The sequence below is a fragment of the Cupressus sempervirens genome, chromosome 5 (genome assembly GCF_028749045.1).
Source record: "Cupressus sempervirens isolate cs-2001-9-10 chromosome 5, ASM2874904v1, whole genome shotgun sequence".
Lineage (NCBI taxonomy): Eukaryota > Viridiplantae > Streptophyta > Pinopsida > Cupressales > Cupressaceae > Cupressus > Cupressus sempervirens.
Genome location: NC_143122.1, coordinates 317,206,210 through 317,225,457, shown reverse-complemented (window position 1 = coordinate 317,225,457; position 19,248 = coordinate 317,206,210). Strand labels below are relative to the sequence as shown.

At 34.2% G+C, this 19,248-nt stretch overlaps 1 protein-coding gene across 5 annotated transcripts in view; it reads left to right on the top strand.

Annotated features, from left to right (window-relative positions):
* The window catches only part of LOC149555927 (uncharacterized), a 174,754-nt gene that overhangs the window by 112,881 nt on the left and 42,625 nt on the right, over positions 1-19,248 (top strand). For 4 of the 5 annotated variants that reach the window (XM_089830032.1, XM_089830028.1, XM_089830030.1 and 1 more), the window contains exons 10-14: positions 11,539-11,624; positions 11,819-11,928; positions 14,418-14,468; positions 15,028-15,086; positions 15,358-15,402. In XM_089830032.1, the coding sequence (XP_089686158.1) occupies positions 11,539-11,624; positions 11,819-11,928; positions 14,418-14,468; positions 15,028-15,086; positions 15,358-15,402 (351 nt within the window). The remainder of the gene's footprint in view (positions 1-11,538; positions 11,625-11,818; positions 11,929-14,417; positions 14,469-15,027; positions 15,087-15,357; positions 15,403-19,248) is intronic. The other variant, XM_089830031.1, reaches the window with a different exon arrangement.

The window sequence follows — 19,248 nt, the reverse complement described above, 5'->3', positions numbered from 1 at the left end:
TTCATCTTTAATTCTTTGATTAGATCTTTCTTGTGTTGATCTATGACATGATCATCACTTGTTATTAGTAAATCATCAACATACAATATCAAAATTACCATATCATTTTTATCCCTTTTATAATATAAATTTGGATCAACTTCATTTTTGAAGAATCCTAAGCCGATGAGATAGTTATCAATTCTTTCATACCATACCCTTGGAGCTTGGTTAAGCCGATAGAGAGCTTTCTTGAGCCTGCAAACAAAATTTTTAGGGTTATGAATATCAAATCTTTCAGGTTGCTCCAAATTTACCTCCTCTGTAATTTTTCCATTCAGAAATGTTGTTTTTACATCCATCTGATGTACTTTCCATCCCTTCTATGCTGCAATACCTAGGACTTCTCTTACAGAGGTGTATTTGGCAACAAAAGCAAAGGTTTCTTCATAATCAATCCCCTCCTTCTGAGAGAATCCCCTGACTACAAATTTGGTTTTATATTTTTCTATGCTACGGTCAGCAGCATGTTTGATTTTAAATATCCACTTGGAAGAAACAACATATTTCCCTTTAGGTCTTGTAATAGTTTTTGAAACATTATTCTTCATAATGGATTGGTATTCTTCTATCACGACATCCTTCAAAGCTATATGTTTAATAGCATTTGAAACATTGGTTGGTTCTTATTTAGAAAAATCATTCATGTTTGTTGCATAACTAGAAAATCTTTTGGGTCTTTTGCTTTTCTATGAATGTTCTAGATGGTGCAGCGAAGTCTTGTGCTTCCTCTATTGTCTTAATGGCCCAAAGTGGTCTTTTCTTAGAATTTTGAGTTTCCTCAAGATTGAGATTTTGAATTTCATCTTCAATATCTTCAATGTTTTCCCTTTGAGACTCGGATACAATATTTTCTTTAGAACTAGGTAAGGGAGTGGGATCTCTAGAACTTAGGGCTCTTTTGAATGCTAATTCTTCTTCAAATATTACATCCCTACTAAGTTCAATATTTTTCTGACCAGGTATGAAATCCTATATGCTTTAGATGTTTCACTATACTCAACAAAAATACCTTTCCTCCCAGAGGGTTCTAACTTAGTTCTCTTTTTTTTTGGAACATGTTTATATATTGGGCACCCAAATATTAGGTTTAACTTTAGTAAATACTTCTTCAGGAGTTTTATCTCTAAGGTAGGAGTGAGGACTTCTGTTTCGAATATAGACAGCAGTACAAAAGGCTTCTACCCAAAGATAATATTCTAGATTTTGATCAAAATATCATAGTTCTTGCAGCTTCTATAATTGTTCTATTCTTCCTTTCTGCAACCCCATTTTGTTGAGAGTTAAAAAGAAATGGTATACTCCCTCTCAATTCTTGTTTCTTTACAAACTCTTTAAACAAATCTGAGGTATATTCTCCTCCATTATCAGTCCTAAGAGTTCTAATTTTATGTCCTAATAAGTTTTCAGTTAAGATTTTAAATTCTTTAAATCTCTTAAGGATTTCTTTTGATTCTTTACATTTGAAGAAGTAAATCCAAGTTTTTCTAGAGATGTCATCTATAAAAGGTATATAGTACCAAAATCCTCCAAGAGAAGGAATAGACATAGGTCCACATAAATCTGAGTGGATTAATTCCAAATTATTGTTAGTTTTCTAGTGGTATCATGGAATGGACTTTTGGTATTCTTACCCAGAGTGCATTTTTTGCATATGCTTGAATGATCTTTGTTAAACTTAGGTAAACCAGTAACCATCTTATTTTTGAGTAATTTTTGTACAATTTACTTGTTGTTGAGAATTCTCAGGGCAATTAGATCTATAGTGTCCAAATTTTTTGCATATTTGGCATTTTACTTTGGACAGATCTTTCTTATGTTTGTGATTCTTTTGATTACCCTTCTTTCTCTTGAGATGCTTCTTCTTACTTTTATTGGAATTTGTGTTGAGAACATGAAGTTCTTCGTCTTCAGTTTTAGTTCCGTGTCATTAATTATGGTTCCTATACTTGCAAGTTCATCTCGTAGACTGGCAACCCTTAGGAAGTAAGAATTCATCGATGCTTCCTTCTTTATTTGTATATGATTTAGTTGGCTTTTTAGTGCGAGGACTCTAGTTGCATTGTTAACCTCATATGTATTGAATAATGCATTCATCATATCAAATGATGTTTGATGTTTCATTAGCATTGGTACTATTTCATTTTCCACTCTATCTAATATGATCTGTATGGCTTTCCTATTTCCTTTACTCTAGATAGTTTTATTAGGTTCAACAACAGGTTGTTTGGATGCTGAATCAACAAACAATTTTACATCATTTTCTTCAAGAATCATCATGATTCTGAACATCCAAGCGTTGAAGTGTTCTTTCCCATCAAACCTGTCCTCGGGTTTGATTGTGTATGCCACTGAATATAGGAGAATGATTCTAAATATACTAAGTCTAATTGTTTAATTTGCAAAGCCTAGGTTCGACTACTAGAGCTCTAATACCATGAAAAGTTTCTGCAAATTTTGCTTGTAAATCAAACTGATGTACAACCTATATAGTGCTGGAGATGGTCTTGATCAACTGCAGTTGAACATTAGTCCTTCTTCCTATGTGATAATTCTGCAATAAAATATATTTTGCTGCTTATTCGGATGAGGCAGAGAATGCTAATGAACAGACTTCTTTGTATTGTGTGTTCGTTATCCACATTTCTATCTCATATATATAAGGTGACCAAAGGGCATGTCCCTTGAAGGGACATGACCCTATCTAGGTCGGCCCTATAATATGACTCCCATAATTGACTCTCAGTGAATAGTATAATTCACTAAAGACATTAACTAACTATAGTTAAGGTTGTCTTTAATAATCACTATCCCTAAAGAGATGCCAATAATGCCTTTATAAGAGGATATATATATATATAATCTGTGTGATTTGTATAATCAGATCAGCATGATAATCAGAGTTACAGTTTTAACGCACAGAATACATGACAAAACCCACAACTAATTTCTTAAGGAGCAAGAGCCACCAACAACAAGACATTTTTGGTTTGATAGGAGAATGTGTGAAGAAATCAAAAACAAATTGCCACTTGGAGTTAGGCCAATCTAGACCCCAAAACTTGTTTACTTGATTGAAAATAGAGCAATTTTCTTTAACAATTGTAAATATTCTTGATGGACACAACCCGTAATTAGAGAATCATCTGTCCATTTTAATTGCTTTAGAAAAGAGTCAATAGCCAAACTTTTACTAGGGAAGAAACATCCAACAACTTTAGAAATTATAGAGTAAGTTTTCTTTGAAGAAGGGGAATCCCATATTTCGAGCTAATCTCAACCCATGACCCTAACCAGTTATCAAACAAATTATCATTGGCTTTAGAAATTATAGAGTAAGTTTTCTTTGGAGAAGGGGAATCCCATATTTAGAGCTAATCTCAACCCATGACCCTAACCAGTTATCAAACAAATTATCATTGATTAAAGAGATAACTTAATCACTTCAAGTTTTTGTAGAGCAACTTTGAGTTAGAGCAAGGGGCTTATTATTCATAAACACCCCCACTAGATAGATTTGTTAGTAACAACCTAAGCAGAAGGGCTGCCTATAGCTTCTTTGGAGGAGGGTAGATACCTTACCTATGAGCATGCCTTCCACAAAGAAGAGAACACATGAAGACTAAAGATTTTCATATTGAAGTCTCCCATAACAATATCACATTAGGGTATATCCTTCCACTTTTTACCCTTAATTACATATCTTTCAATATTATTTCTAACAAACACTTTCCAAGGTTCATTACCTTTAAAAGATTTGAAAATCCATTTTGAGGATAGAGAATTACCATGAGCCCTAATATCGCTAATGCCCAAACCAACCGCGCTCGGTTTGGAACACCACTCCCTTGACATGTCCTTTTTTATGGCCCAGTCCATCAAACCAAAGGAATTTCCTCGTGATTTTGTCAATTTTATTAGTTTGGTAAATTTGGAAAAAGTTGTGAAGATGCAAAATAGATATGGTGAGATGAAAAAACTTTTCGCACAATTTTCGCTCTCCTAGCCAAAGAGAGTAAATGAGTTTGCCACTTCAAGTGCTTTGTTTCAATCTTGGAATATAGCCAAAGCTATATATCTTTAATAAAAGGTTCAATAGAAAAATGAATGTCAAGATATCTGACAATAGGTTTCTGCTGAGCCCACTACTAACCTTTAGACAACACCCATTTTAGTGGATTATCAGACTATCCCTAAGTGACTTTTGCTTCGGAGGCCAACCAAAAAGCCTGTAATCTATCCATAACATTATCAAAATTCTCCTCATTCAACTCAAGAAATAGTGTTGTATCATCAACAAATTGTGCATTAATTAGTTCCTCATGATTAGGTAGAACAATACCTTTGACAGGAGGGCCAAGATTAGAAGATCTCAAGATATAAAGAATGCATCAATAACAATGGAAAACAGAGTCGGGGCAATGGGACATCCTAGTTTGATTGATCTCTTAAGTGGGATAGGCTCTGAGAGTTCATCATTCACCTCAATGATGGTAGAGGAGTCTTTAAAGAAAATATTAACCCATTCACAGAAATAGGGAGGAAAAACAAAAGCTTGTTCCCTCTAATAAATGTCGACTCAACTCTATCGATGCTTTTCTAAAATATAGGAGAATCATTGCAATGTTTTGACCATGTGCTTTAGCTCAATCCATGACTTCCCTTGTTTGAGTAACATGTATGAAGTTATTCAACAACCCAACAATCCTTCTTGCTAACACTTTTGCAATTATCTTATATGATATATTCAATAGAGTAACATGTCTCCTATTCTTAACCAAAGTCTTAATCCCATTCTTAGGAAGCAACTTTATAACTCCTCTGTTAATGGTTTGACCAAGGGACTCTTGATCAGAATCTTCCTCATATAGGGCCAACAATTCCATGCAAATCCAGTTTGAGTGTTGTTTATAAAATTCGATAGATAATCCATCCAGTCCTGGGGACTTGCGATTAGCAGAGAGCTAATAGTAGCTTCAATTTCTTCCAGTTAGATTTTTTGGTCAAGATCAAGGGCCTTACTATCAAGATTTTTTTTAGGGATTAGCCTTAAACATTTGTTGAGATCCTCCTGATTGTCATTACCATGTTGTGTGGAGAATAGATCACTATATAAATTATAGAATGCCTCCTTAATAGATGAGGAGTTATTAGTTAGCCAATTATTAACTTGAATCTTATCAATGAGTTCTCTCTTATTCTTATCTCTGATTAGTTTAAAGAATTGTTTTGATGCCCTGGTTACCTTCTTTAAGCCAGTTCATCTTAGCTCTTGCTTTCTGGCCTTGAATCTTGTAGTGGTGCAATTTCCTCAAGTGAGTTGTAACCCAAGCTAACACCCCCTCTAGTATATAGTCATTCGTCTTAATTTGAGGCTCCTTCTCAATACAATTGAGTTTACTTTGCAGAAATGAATCTTCCCTAGATCTATCCATAGTTTTTTTCTTTTTAGTATTTTGAAACATTTTTTTTACATGTGACAATAAGGGATTCCCTTTGCTTCTCTAGGTCTAATATCCATAAAACAAAATCTAACCAAGCAAGAGGCCAGCTTAATGGCTTCCCTAGTATCATCATCTTTTAAGAAAGATACATTCAACTTGAAACCGTTATCCTTCTTAGGCCTGATGATAGAGGAAGGGTCAGAATCAAAAGAAAGTATGGCTGAAATGGGAAAATGATCTGAAATGTTGGAAGGAGAAAAAGAGGCCTGAAGATAAAATCTATCCAATATGCAATATAGTCTCTAATGACCACTTTGATTATTACACCATGTGAACCAAATATCACAAAAGGAGCTCTTCCTCTTTTCAATAGGGTCAACAAGGTTAAATCTCCGTTTAAACTTGGCCAAAAAATCACATCATTTTTCCAGCATAAGATCACCCTTCTAATACGCTGGATGAGTTTCTGATGAGTTTTAGGGTTTATAAACACATCTGCAATTTGTTTGCAAAAAAATCGTCGTGATTTATGTAAAAAATTGGTGATGAGTATTTGGTGATTAAATTGTTTACATGAGTGACTTGTTATATGTTGCGATTTTGGTGTGATATTTTCAACTATGGGACTAAGAATGCTAATAGTTTTAAATTAGGGGCATCACAGTTGGTGCCTCGTAGTTGAGGAGATCATAAGGCTAAGGACTCTCATTGAAGGAGATTGGTTTCTCTTGCTAAGTTGGTGCTTAGTGGTAGAGATGGAGACCTTTAGTGGGTTGGAGCCTCCAAAGCTTTGAAGAGATTGGTGTCTCCTGTGGATTGGTGCCTATAAATTTTTTAAGAAGATTTATATAAGCAATATTATGTATTGGTTCTCCTGCTTGAGTTTGTATGTAAACTTACATGTCTTATTTGTGTCAGCTTTTTGTGTTTTATAATTCTTGCACCCTATTTCATTGATATTGTGCAATTGACATGCATCAAGTTTGAAAAAGTAAAAATAGGCTTATATTGATTCACTCTGCTTCTTAGTATTAGTATGTCTTGTTGATAGCTTTTGTAGGTGATGTTTCTATGATATTACTAATGATTACACTGTCATTGTTTCACATGGGGTGATCAATGATATTGACCATGTTCCTAATTGAGCTCAATTTTTCGTTATTGTTTAAAGTCTCTCGAACTAGAAAGGAGGTTGAATTTTGAGTGGACAAGTTTGTATTGAGAGGTATTAAGGACAACTTCAATTAAAGGAGATTAATATCAATTTATTTATGGGCCTGAGTTGGGTTGGTTGAGTTCGATGAAGATTGATTACAGTGATGATGTACGAAGAGGTACATCCCTTGCTAAGACAATAGTCTGAATGAAAGGGTGTGACTCTTCTAATTCAAGGATATAAGAGGAAGGACAAATCAATTAGAGAATGATTCATGGAGGATCAAGATTGAATGATCAGAACTGAGTTTGCAAAAATTAGTTATATTATAGGAGCAATTAGATTAAAGATTAAACTATTTTTCCAGCTCCATAGGCAACAATATATCTCTCCCCAAGTCAATTATGTTAGGCTGGGAGAATCGGCCCCTAGTATGGTTTAATAAATATTCTTTGATGTGGGAGACTCAGAGCACCAGGTCAGATACTTGGGAATATCTTTTGCTTTATCCCCAATCTTGAAGGAGATGCAGTGCTGGGTAAAAGGAAAAATTGACAAGAAGTTGAGCAAGTGGAATAAACCATAGTTAAAAATTTTGGCAATATATTACCAAATTGCAATATTTCGTGCTAGGAGCTAGCGAGCGATTATATTGCTGCAGATATCGGCAATGATAATCCAAGAAAATCGCTGCATTTTTTTCCTCAAATATCACTGGTAAATGCCAAATATAACGATCAAACATTGTTGACAAAGTAGTCCAATGCTTTTAGGTTTCTTTTTTATATGGTATCTTTGTTTTTTCATTTTGTTTATGTTTTTCTTCCTGCTGTAGAGATCGACAAACACATCTTCTAGGCGATCTTCCAGCAGGCGACGACACATTTAGAACCTGGAGATGGGCAACAATCACAAGAAGACGATGGTAGACAAGGCCAACATTTCATAGTCGACGGCGAAGATCAGCAGCCACATACGTTTGAAGTCAACGGTAGAGAGTGTTTTTGAAGTTTTAATATTATCAAATAATAATAAATTGATATTAATCTATAATATCTCTCGTAGACTATATTAATATTATATTAAATTTTAATATATTTATTAATGAATATTGGTATTTAAATTTTACTATTTATTGTTGTTTTACAGTTTTTTACTATTTACTATTTAGTAAATTAGTGCTTACTAATATAAAATTATAAATATGTACCAGTATTAATGTTTAGTATTTACAATTTTATAGTTAACTATATTTTAATTTTTAACTGATTTATAAATATGTATTTATAAAAAAGTTTAATAGATTCAAATTTAATAATAAATAGATTTAAATAGATTTATAACAATTGAAATAATAGATTTCATTATTTTATACATTTCAAGTATTTACTATTAAATAGTTACTAATTCAGTATTTTAAATTTTAATAGGTTTGTAATTTAGTGTTTAAAATTCTAATAGATTATATATTTTTTTATGAAATTGTATATTTTCAAATGTCCGATATAAGTGCCAATTTTTTCGCTGAGTTTTTTCTGATTTCGAGATTTTCAAAGTTTTTGGGCCAGCCGAGAAATTGCCGAAACTGAATTTTTCAACTATGGAATAAACAGTACCTATCCTTGGCTGGCCGAGTACAGGTTTGTCAGAAGATCCTCTCATTTTATAACATCTATTATACATCAACATCATTGTTCCATAAATACCAACTCAATCATATTCAGAAACAGATAAGAGCATTTCTTTGGTCAGATGGGTAAGGTAATAGTAAAAAGCATGCAGTGAGTAGGCTTGGTGTACCAAGAGCAAAAGCAAAGGGGGTCTTGGATTGAAAGACCTTAGACTACAGAGCATTTCCCTTGCTACAAAATGGATATTTAGAGCTATGGAAGAAAAGGAAATGTAGAAAATACTGATCAGGCATAACATCACTAGATTTGTACCTATGCAAAGCCCAAATTGGAGAGGGCTTCCCTATGTGATCTGGTTGCTCGTAACTTTTCCGTGAAACAAAATGGTTCTATTGTTCTCAAGTTTGTCTGGAAAGCTTGTGAAATAGTAAAATATTATATAACTCATAACAGCAAAATGAAATCTCGGGCAGGATAGGTCTATATGGGGGAACCCCGCTCATAATTGGAAACCTATAGCTTTAATTCAAGGCTGTTAAGCTAGGTGCTGAACTGACAAGGGGATAAAGAGGCTTGGAGACATATTAAAAGATGGTTATTTGCTTACATGGAATGAATTATGGTCTACCTTTGACATCCCTCCATTCCGCTGGGGAACATATTCTGTGCTTAGGGAGTCCTGTGTATCTTTATCCCTTCCCAAAATCTGTGTCTAACATGGACAATCTATCTGAATTCAAATGGAACGATGGTACCCCTCCATTGCATCAAGACCAAAGCTATCTATACCCATATTGTTGATAACGATGAGATCCTTACCTAATTCATAGTTGCTGGAACTTACATTTTGATCCCTTCTCATGGCAAAATGCACTAATTGATCTATGTGGCAGGCTTGTTGAGCCAATGAAAAAATGCTTCTTGTGGAAAGTGCTCCTCCTTAAGCTCCCAGTCGTTAAACCTGATGGAAACTTTAATATATGTTCATCTGCAGATTGCCTGAAACAGTGAAACATGTTTTCATAGACTGCATGATTGCTAAGGAGATTTGAAACATGTTTGTCATTATAATTGATGGCAATATAGTAGGTGGGCAGCTGTAAATGGTTGGGTCCCTTATCTCACAAAAGAATCTTATAGTTTTTGATCTATCGTTTTCATTGAAGTGCTATGGTCAATCTGGAAACTTGGTAATGATAATATATATAGTAGCAGATCTAGAAAGCTTGCCAAGTCTCTCAGGAGACTCATAACATAAAATGTTTTTATTCAGGTAACAGTCACCATGAAGTTGACAAAGATAAGATAGAAAAATTGCTTCAAGATGGAACTGCAAGAATCTTTACTTGGGAGATTTACAGTGATACACATGGTCAAGGAGCACAGAGGAAAGAACTCCTTTTGAGATGGCTTTAAAGAACTTCATCACAGAGGTTGAAAAAACAATGATGGACAAACCTGTGGACAGAGTTTAGGCAGCATGTCAGAGATGGTTACACCCTTAGCTGTTGCAGGATCTGGGATGCCTATTGCAGAGGAAGTAGTATGCCCAGCCAACTTGGATAAGGTCTCAATCTGGATGGAATGCTCTACGGGATGAGTTTCATGGATCTAACTAAAGCATGCTTATATTATTGCTCTCTTAGTCTGAGACAGTTTGTGCACACTAAGAAGTTCAATCTCCACTTTTTTAGGATATGGAGTTATAGTTAATCTATTTACTGTTAATAGCTAACTGAACTTGTTATACTGCTGCTGATAGGTAGGCTCATACTGACAAGAATGTGTTAACCTTATCTACAACTGCTTTAGGTATGTGATATGTACTGTTTTGGTAAATTATACTTAATATATAAATAATTTTTCATCATTGACATTGTTCCAGGTCATTGTGTATTGCAACGTATTTTCAGATTGTGTGTATTTTTGCACAATGAAGAATTTATGATGAAACATAGTTCAGTGCACTTAGTTTGTTCTTGCTTTTTCTATGCAAGCAATGTATTATCCTAATGTTCATGAATGGTGGTGAGTAAAATCTTAACCAAAAACCAATGAGAAAAATGTTGTTAACCATCTCTTTTCATAATACAAACTTGCAAAACAATCTCAAAAAGAACACCGGGATTAGCCAGTACAACTACCCCAGATCAGTATGCTTTTTTTCCATTCTCTACACTAACTTTAACCTAGAAACCACATTTTCTAAGATGCAGAAACAAAGCTATTATAAAAATATATAGAAAAGACATACTATATTGATGCTTTTGCAGGTTATCAACAAGAGAAATATCAGTTTTGCAAACTTGAAAAATTTATTCTGTCTTTTTTGATCAAATCATCTTGCTTATAAATGGAATCTTAATCTCATGACCATAACTATGCTAGCTTGCTGCAGCAATGAAGAGACCACTCAAGAAGTAGGAATCTATTTAATTTAGGGGATTGTTCTCTGACCTAAAATTAATGAAGCATGCTATAAAGGAGGAATTTTAATTGTGCTAATGAGACCTAGATCTCCCTAAAATAAAACATTTTGATGAATGTATCATTCCGTTCTCTTTTATATCTGTGATAGCATAGCTGATCGGTGTTCTTTATATGGAATCAACAAGTATATGTTGCCAACTCAATTTTGCTTTACTCATACGACACATCTATGCTGGATTAACATATATTAAAGTGCTCTTGGCCAAGCCACTGCACTCTTGCAGGAAAGAAATACAAATCAGATGCAAAGGGAAATATCAAATTATACACCTTTGTGTAGTAGAATTTCTCTCCAAGTAAGAGCTCACTACATTATTCCCTTTCAGCACTTAAATGGTTGATGTGTCTTACGGAGATATATGGCACTCTCAAGAATATCAAGGCTCAATTCTTTAACTTTCTTTCACGGGTGGAGTATATCAGATCTAACTCTTTCCTGGACAATTTAAACAATACCAATTTAGAAAGTGTAGTTAGTCTTCTATTTTTATTTTGCTGATATGTTCACAATTTAACCATCCTTTGGGTATTAATTGCATTTGTTTGCTAAATGCTCTTACTTGTGATATTTTATGAATTTTGCTCTTGTACTGTACCATTCTTGTGGTTTCTTGTTACTCTTATATTCTTGGTTTATTTAATGTTGCCAATTTGTTTATTGCTGGATGTACACACTTTGCACCTTTCACTGATGAATAAAATAATAACCCTTATGATTCTTTTGCTCAATACGTTTTCTGCATTTTTACATTTTAAGAACTTCATGGTTTTTCATCAGGTGCAGATTGTGTCACCAGACAAAGATTTCTTCCAGCTCTTATGTCCTTCAATACAACTCTTAAGAATGGCTCCACGAGGATCTCAGTTAATATTATAGTTTTTACTTTTTTATTTGTTTAAACTCAAGTTTGTGTGGATATTTTACATTGTTGCTATTTTCAGAACTTATGCACTGTAAGTGCTATGTGCCTAAACTTCTTAGTTTACAACCCTCTTTCAATCTAAATTTCTCTATCAGATTGATATTTGATGACATGAATTGATTGCTTTGTATGTAGAGTTGTGTCGTTTGGCACAGAGGAGTTTGCTGAGAAATTTGGGGATCTGAAACCATCACAATTTGTTGATGTAATAGCACTTTCTGGTGATGCATGTGATAATATTCCAGGTTGTGACTTCTAACTTATTTATTGCATTTGGTTTTTGCTCTTTACCTCTGATTTATCTACTGTTATTTATTTAAAAAGAAAAGCAATGTAGCATTAAATTTTAAATGTTAAAAAGATCCCAGTTATCAATCAGTTCATTAAGTGAAGCTTTCCATCACTTGCGAACTCCACTTTATAACTTATCTTGACACACGGAATATTTTCAAAATAATATAATAATATTTGCAATTTTAGTTGAAGCTTATCTGTTTATGAATTAGCAATGATTATAATGTGCAAATATTTAAAAAATTAGATAGTAGACCCACATAATCTTCTATTTTATCCAAGCACTTTTGATAACTCTGTCATTGGACACAACTATATGACTCAATGACTTTGGAGGATAAATACAACTTTGGCATATATCAAGACAATTCAACATATAGACTATAAAATTTGTTGCACCATTCTGTTCCCATAATAATTTTATAATGATCCAGTTTGCTATCACAATAAGTAGAAACAAGTGGGTGATCTTAAGATTTCTAACCTCCAATAATTCTTGACTATAGACATTTGTGTCACTTAATGGAAAAACTTTCCAATGCTTGTGATATTGATCAAAAGAGAAGCTTTATGAAGAAGTTATGGCCAATCTATTATATTGTCTGATGGATGATTCTAATGATGTTTAGAATTTGGGTCGATTCCATGTATTGGAAAACTTAATTTCTGTTGTCAGGCTTGGCAGAACATCATGCTTCTCATGTACTCACAAGAATGCACCTTAATGATATGTTCAGGTAGTACATAAATCCTAATCCCTACTGTCTAACCTGGAATGCATATTTACATGTGGACTTTGCATTACTTCATCGGTTTTGGTGAATCGCAAATTTTGTTTCTGCCATTTTAATGGGTGAGAGGTGCACCACAGTCATAGAATCCTTACAGTTTGGCATACCATGTGACTTCTCACATGGAATTTGGTCTCGGTCATGTTTGACTTACTTGCTTCTGCCATACAGGAGTCCGCTCTCCTTTCCATTCCTCACCGCCCCCTCTCAGATCTAGGCGTCGGAATACTTGTCCTATGAATAAATGGTTTGATGACGATTGTAAAGATTTTCATCGTTTGTTCACTTTGCCTTTGAGACTCACTCCCTTGTCTTCGCCCACTTGCGTGTTTGTTATCTCTGTTTCCTTCGCTACAAGAAGTGTTCTTTTGCTTCTTCTCAGTGCAAATCTCTTTGCTCCACGCTTATCTAGAATCCCCAGGGTTTTTGGCCCACCCTTTTCCCTCGGTGTTCCCCCCTATACTCCATCCTTGACTTCTGCTCTTTGACTTCCCATACCATTTCACTGTATGACATTCCGGGTCAGCCTTCCCTTCATTCCATTCCACCTCCTTACTATCATCTGTTCACTTCCTCCAGTATCTTTGAGGCCATTAGATCCATGAGATGTAGTAGAACTGTGGATGAGGATGGTTTCCAGGTAGAACTTTTCAAACTTGGTGCTTCAGTTCTTGGCTCATATCTTCTTACACTCTTTAATAGAGTGTTTGCATTGGGTTTCTTGAGACCTGGTCGAGGCATGTGATTTATCTCATTAATTCCCATGTTGCCCTTCTTTGTTTTTCCCTGCTTTTCTTTTTTTTGTATTTGCTTCAAGTCTAGGGCTCACTTTTTGCTTGAGTACTTTTCTATTGTAACTGATATATGCTCCAATCTCTTTGACCTATTATTGTTTATTGGCTGTTACAAACATATAATTTCTTTCTTTCTACCTTTCCTGAAGTTATAAAATTGATATTTAGAAAATTCTTACAGCAAACTGCCAAGTGGTGACAAAATTTCTCCAATTCTTCTTCTCCTTCAATCTATCATTGAGCATTATATGTGTCAAACATTCTTGAAAGTTAAAACAAAACCTGCATTACCAGGAACAATATCCATAATTCAGATGTTTGTCAAGGGAAAGAGATTCAACAAATGGAGGACTGAGGATCTATGGAGCAATTATTGGCAAAAGAAGTAAGAATTAATCTTTGACTAGTATTGTTAGGATCGAGGAATTCAGGATTAAAAATGTTATTTTACTTATTGCTTGCAAGATCATCAAACCAGATCCTAGTTTTCTTACTACTAAAATATAATTGAGGAAGTTTATCAAACATAAAAAATAATACTCTGTCCAAGTTAGAGGTGGAGGTAATAACAAACTGAAAATATAAGTATTCAGAGCAAAATATCAATACTGGCGTGAAGGCATATTGAAGGTTGCAAATGCCTCAGTTGTACTAAATGGAAATTTTTTTGGAACGGTTAGAAATCTCCACAATACAAAAGTGTAGATGTACTTTCTTTTTGTATGTGTATTTACATGTATTGAGTGATATTTTCTCATCCATGAATATTTCTGAATTTTGTAATGCTTGGCATCTACATAGGTGTAAATTTTCTTGTCTGTTGACTGAAAAGTCATATTTGCCTCAATCATATAGGGGTTGATGGAATTGACCTTACAAATGCATTGCAGTTGATCATCAAGTTTGGTATGCCATACTCTTCCTCTGACTGCTGCATTTTCTCCTAATTCTAATTGTTAATGCTTTCTAGATTTATTATTCCGAATTTCATAACCCTGCATGCTTTATAGATTTTTTATTTTTGTATAAATATGTTGCTCTGGATTTTTTTATTTGGAATTTTATAACAAATGTGCTTCATAGTTTTGTTATTTTTGTATAAACATTTTGTTCTGGATTAATTAGATTCCTGAGATTTCATGCAGGTCTATTGTATTGATTTTTGGTTCTTGTCAGACTGGGATGTAATATACATCCCATTTAAAAATGGCTTCAATAATTTACACTCAAACTACTATTGGCGTTTCAAATGTCTAAGATCATCTAATTGCTTGTTACTGACTTATTTCATCTGTGACATTTAGCTTTAAAGTAAAATGTATAACCTTATTGCAGTGACCTGTTCATAGGTCATTCATTTGTGAACTTTGTTTCACTGCTTGATGTTTGATTGAAATATGATCACTTGTAAAAGAAAAAAAAAACTCTTCTTCATTAAATTGTCTGTTTTTTTGGATGTATGCAGGCTCTTTGGAATATCTACTCCACAATCTTGATCAAGTTGTGGAAGATGCCACACGAGAGGTGAGCACTTGGTTTGATGTCAAACTCAACTGATATATATATATACACACACACACACAAACACACACACACACACATTATAATCTCTTGGAGATGTTGGTGTATTTGTACTCATATGTGAACAGGGATGCCATTCAGATCATGGCACAGGAATAAAAGAACAAGGATATGTCTGAATTGTTTAAAATACAGTCACCAGAATCATCCTTTTTCCTGATTTAGATTGCGTAAGTAAAGATGCTAATAACACCATATTCATGTTTTTTAACAGGCTCTGATATGTAACAATGGTCAAGCACTTCTTAACAAAGACTTGGTAATATTGGACGGTTCTTTATTTGTATTTGTATTTTATTTTCTTAATACTGTTGTCAATTATCATATATAAATTGGAACAATAATGGCCAACGAAACAACAAACCTAAAAGGAAATAAAAATGACATTAATTTGTATAATGTTTAAAGTAGCTTCTTGATAGCCAAAAAAGTGTAGTTCTGAAAAGTACAGTTCATATGTTTTGTAATTGAGATGATTACTTCTTGACTACTTGTGAAATGGCATTTGGCAATTTCTGGCGACTGGGAATCAATACCAACACAGTACACTATTTATATGTAGTTGTTGGTAGTCAATATATCTTGTGGATGTTTTATACTGATTGTGCATCTATTACTTGGTAATGAAAGATACATGTTCCAAACACACAAATTGAGTTGTATTGTTATATTCCCATATACTGTTTCTGTGCAAAAAGGTTGCAACCTCAACTAGAGGCCAAGATTACAAACTGAGAAAGTAATGGTCCTACCTAGAGGGCGTGAATCCAAGAATGGATAAATCTTAGACAAGTCAAAAAAAACGAATCATAAATCCATATAAAAAAGGTAACTATGTGAAAGTAAGTGCTTTCTCCAAAAAAAATAGTGCACCTTAGAAAGGGGCCAATGGAGAAAAATGCTTGCTCTAATCAATGCAAGGAAGAAGAAAGAAAAATTAATTCTATTGATGTCCACAAACAACCAAAGTCAATGCAACTCAAAAGTAAATCTAGGTCCAATAGAAAAATCTAAGCTCCACTTGGAATCAGTCAAGAAACCTGAAAATCAATAGAAACTTATCAAAGTGTTGAAGGCACAAAAGCATAAGGACAAAATGAAAAGAAAAAGGTTTGCCCTTTTTTCTGTGGCAGTGTGTTTTTGACATGGATTTTACCCTATCCAATAGCCATAACTATAAAGAAAATCGTTAACTAGTTTGCCACACTGAAATATTCATAGGCTTAAAATGAGAGAGCAAATGGATGAAATACTTGAGAAAATGTGAGGAAGAATAAGAAACCATATGAAAGACTTAAACACCATGCAAATGAATTCAAGATCAGTCAAAGAATTCCTATCAAACTCATGTGCATGAGATAATAAATACAATGCAAAATCACACTAAACAGTTCTTAACACTAATATATGTCCGATTCAACCTCCAAGAGATAATAAATTGATTATTTGTAATTACCCCTTTTTGGGATTGTCCTATTTTTTACCCAAGAATGACACAATCTTAAAATAGTAATTGTAAGATGGTTAGAGATGTAATCTTATGAATAAAAAATGCCCTTTTTACAAGATAAATCTTGACTTAGGCCTTGCAATCACCAAAAAGGAAACAAGAGCACAAATAGACATTCATAGACTCAATATATTGTTAAAATAATATAATCTATTAAATACATTTATAACTTGATAAAGAGAGCTCCAACGCATAACAACATGTAATGTGTAGTGTTTTGGTTTTCTAAAGATGGATGGAATTATTACAAAAGGGTGCCCTAGCCCAACCCTAGGCCTAAAGGCAAAATCTTGTTCCCTTGGCCCCACGCTTCATGCAGTTGGCTACCTATTGGGCCTCATCATTCCCTCTCATTGTAACTTCCATCACCAATGTAGATCACCCCTTGCAGGATAGTGCCTTTGTATGATGTAACTTATGTTTGTTGCATTGCAAGCCTTATCTAGTGCCCTATTATGTGTAGCCCATGCCCATTCCACTATAGGCCTTACCTAGTGACTTTGTATGTTGTAGCACAATTCTTTCCATTGCAAGCCTTACCTTATCTTGTTTAGTCCAACCTTGACCACTATAGTTAAAAAAATTGTAGGACTCGCCATAGACTTGTTTGGACTCGCAAGTCCAATGGCAAGGCAAGTCACTCACCGTAGACATACAAGCCAAGTTTGGGTGAGTCATTGCCTCTGGACTTGTGTGAGTTAGACATTAGGACTCTCAAGTCTGCAAAATGGACTAACATCACCTAGTTTACTCACCTGGTCTTGTAATGGACTGACATCGCCTAGTTCACTTGCTGTTTTCTTGTGGTCATAATAGGGTTTTAGGGTGGAGAATTTGAACAATCAACATCAAATCAGCTAAAATACATCTGGGTTTTTGTTTTTATGTAAAACTACTGTTTTTATCTTTTGTTGAGTCCTTGTCAAGTCCTTTCCTAAGTCTTTTGAGTCTGAGTTTGAGTCCGAGTCTAATTTTTTAGTTTTTGCCAAGTCCAAGGCGAGGTTGAGGTTTTCAACTATGTCAACCATGGCTATCGTTGCAACCTTCATGACCATTCGCAATCTTTTTTCGCTTTGGCTGCCACACTTTCATGGCATTTCTTCGTGGGGACCATTCCCTTTGCATTTGTCATTCGTTGCTTTGCTTTGTTTTCTTGCTTGTCACTCTGTTTGTTTGTTGGTCATGTCATCTACTCATTTATCTGTTTCTTTGACATTCACATTGCTTGTGGCTTCCCCCCTTTTGTCAGTATATTAATAATTAGACACAAGAGTTAGTGCTATAAGATACTAGTGTGATCAATTGTATGAGTATAAAGATTGCATTAGAAATAGAAAATTTAAACACTATAAGGATTATAAAATCATATCATAGCATGTCTCCCACTGTTAAATTAAAGAGAGTTATCAAATCATCTTATTCAAGTTAGTCATATGATATATAGAAATGATATTGATAGGCACAATTATCCTCTAAGTGATCTAGTAAACATATCTCTTGTCTCTATCAATATCTTATAAATTTCACAATTAGTATCAAATATTTTAATTCATAATAAGATTAGAGAAGTGAAGCTAATTGTTCCAAATTCCTGGACCATTTGAGAAAGGAGACATTACAGTGGTATTAAAGGATAAGCTTGCCATCTTGTGAAGACTAGTTAACACACACCTAGCAAAGAAGAGGGAATAAAACCACCATGAATGAAATGGGCAATGATTTAAGAATTTTTATGGAACAAACAAGTCAAACCCTTATGAATCAGAATGACAGGTTAGTATAATCAAACCAAGCACTCCACCGGGCTTCACAAAACATAGGGAACTCAATCAATAACCTCAAAAATAATTTTAAAAATGGAAGGGTCATAAGTTCTACCCATTCAAAGAATAAAAATGGGTTATCATTATCTGGGGTATCTAAAACATCTTTCTTACCTAGAGAAGAAATATCAACAAGGGAAGAAGGCATAAATATCCCTGTAATTAGCACTATGGGCGATGCTAGAGCCTATACAAGTCTTGAGCCAGAAATCAGAGGATGCATAACATTTATGGAATTTTGTGAAGCACAAAGACATGAGACACCTTAGAAAGCAAGGACACATCCCAATAAGGATTTAAAGCATAAAGTAAATAAAGTGACACTTACAAATTTTGATGGATTAGGAAAGATTACAAGAGATGCTTGGGTACAAAAGTCGTACACTTATTTCACCCTCAGCCCAATGACCAAGAAGATGCACACAAATTTGTTGTCGTACATTTAAGAGGAATAACAAATGAATGGTGGTACTATGGGTTTCTCTCCCTAGGCCATAGAAGTATAACCTCCTACAAAGACATCTCTCAAAATCTCATTTGCAGATTTGATCTACAACATCCTAAATTTTACTCCAAGGAATTTACACAAATTAAGCAGCATGGGTTTTTGGAGGAATTTGCCAATCAATTTAAAAAACTTTCTGTCATGGTTCCTGATGTATCCCAAAGAAGACATCTATTTTTTTTTATTTAAGGGCTTGAAGACTCCATCAAGAATATATTGAACCCTCTAGATTTTCAAGCAATTGAAGTAGCAATACAAAAAGAATGG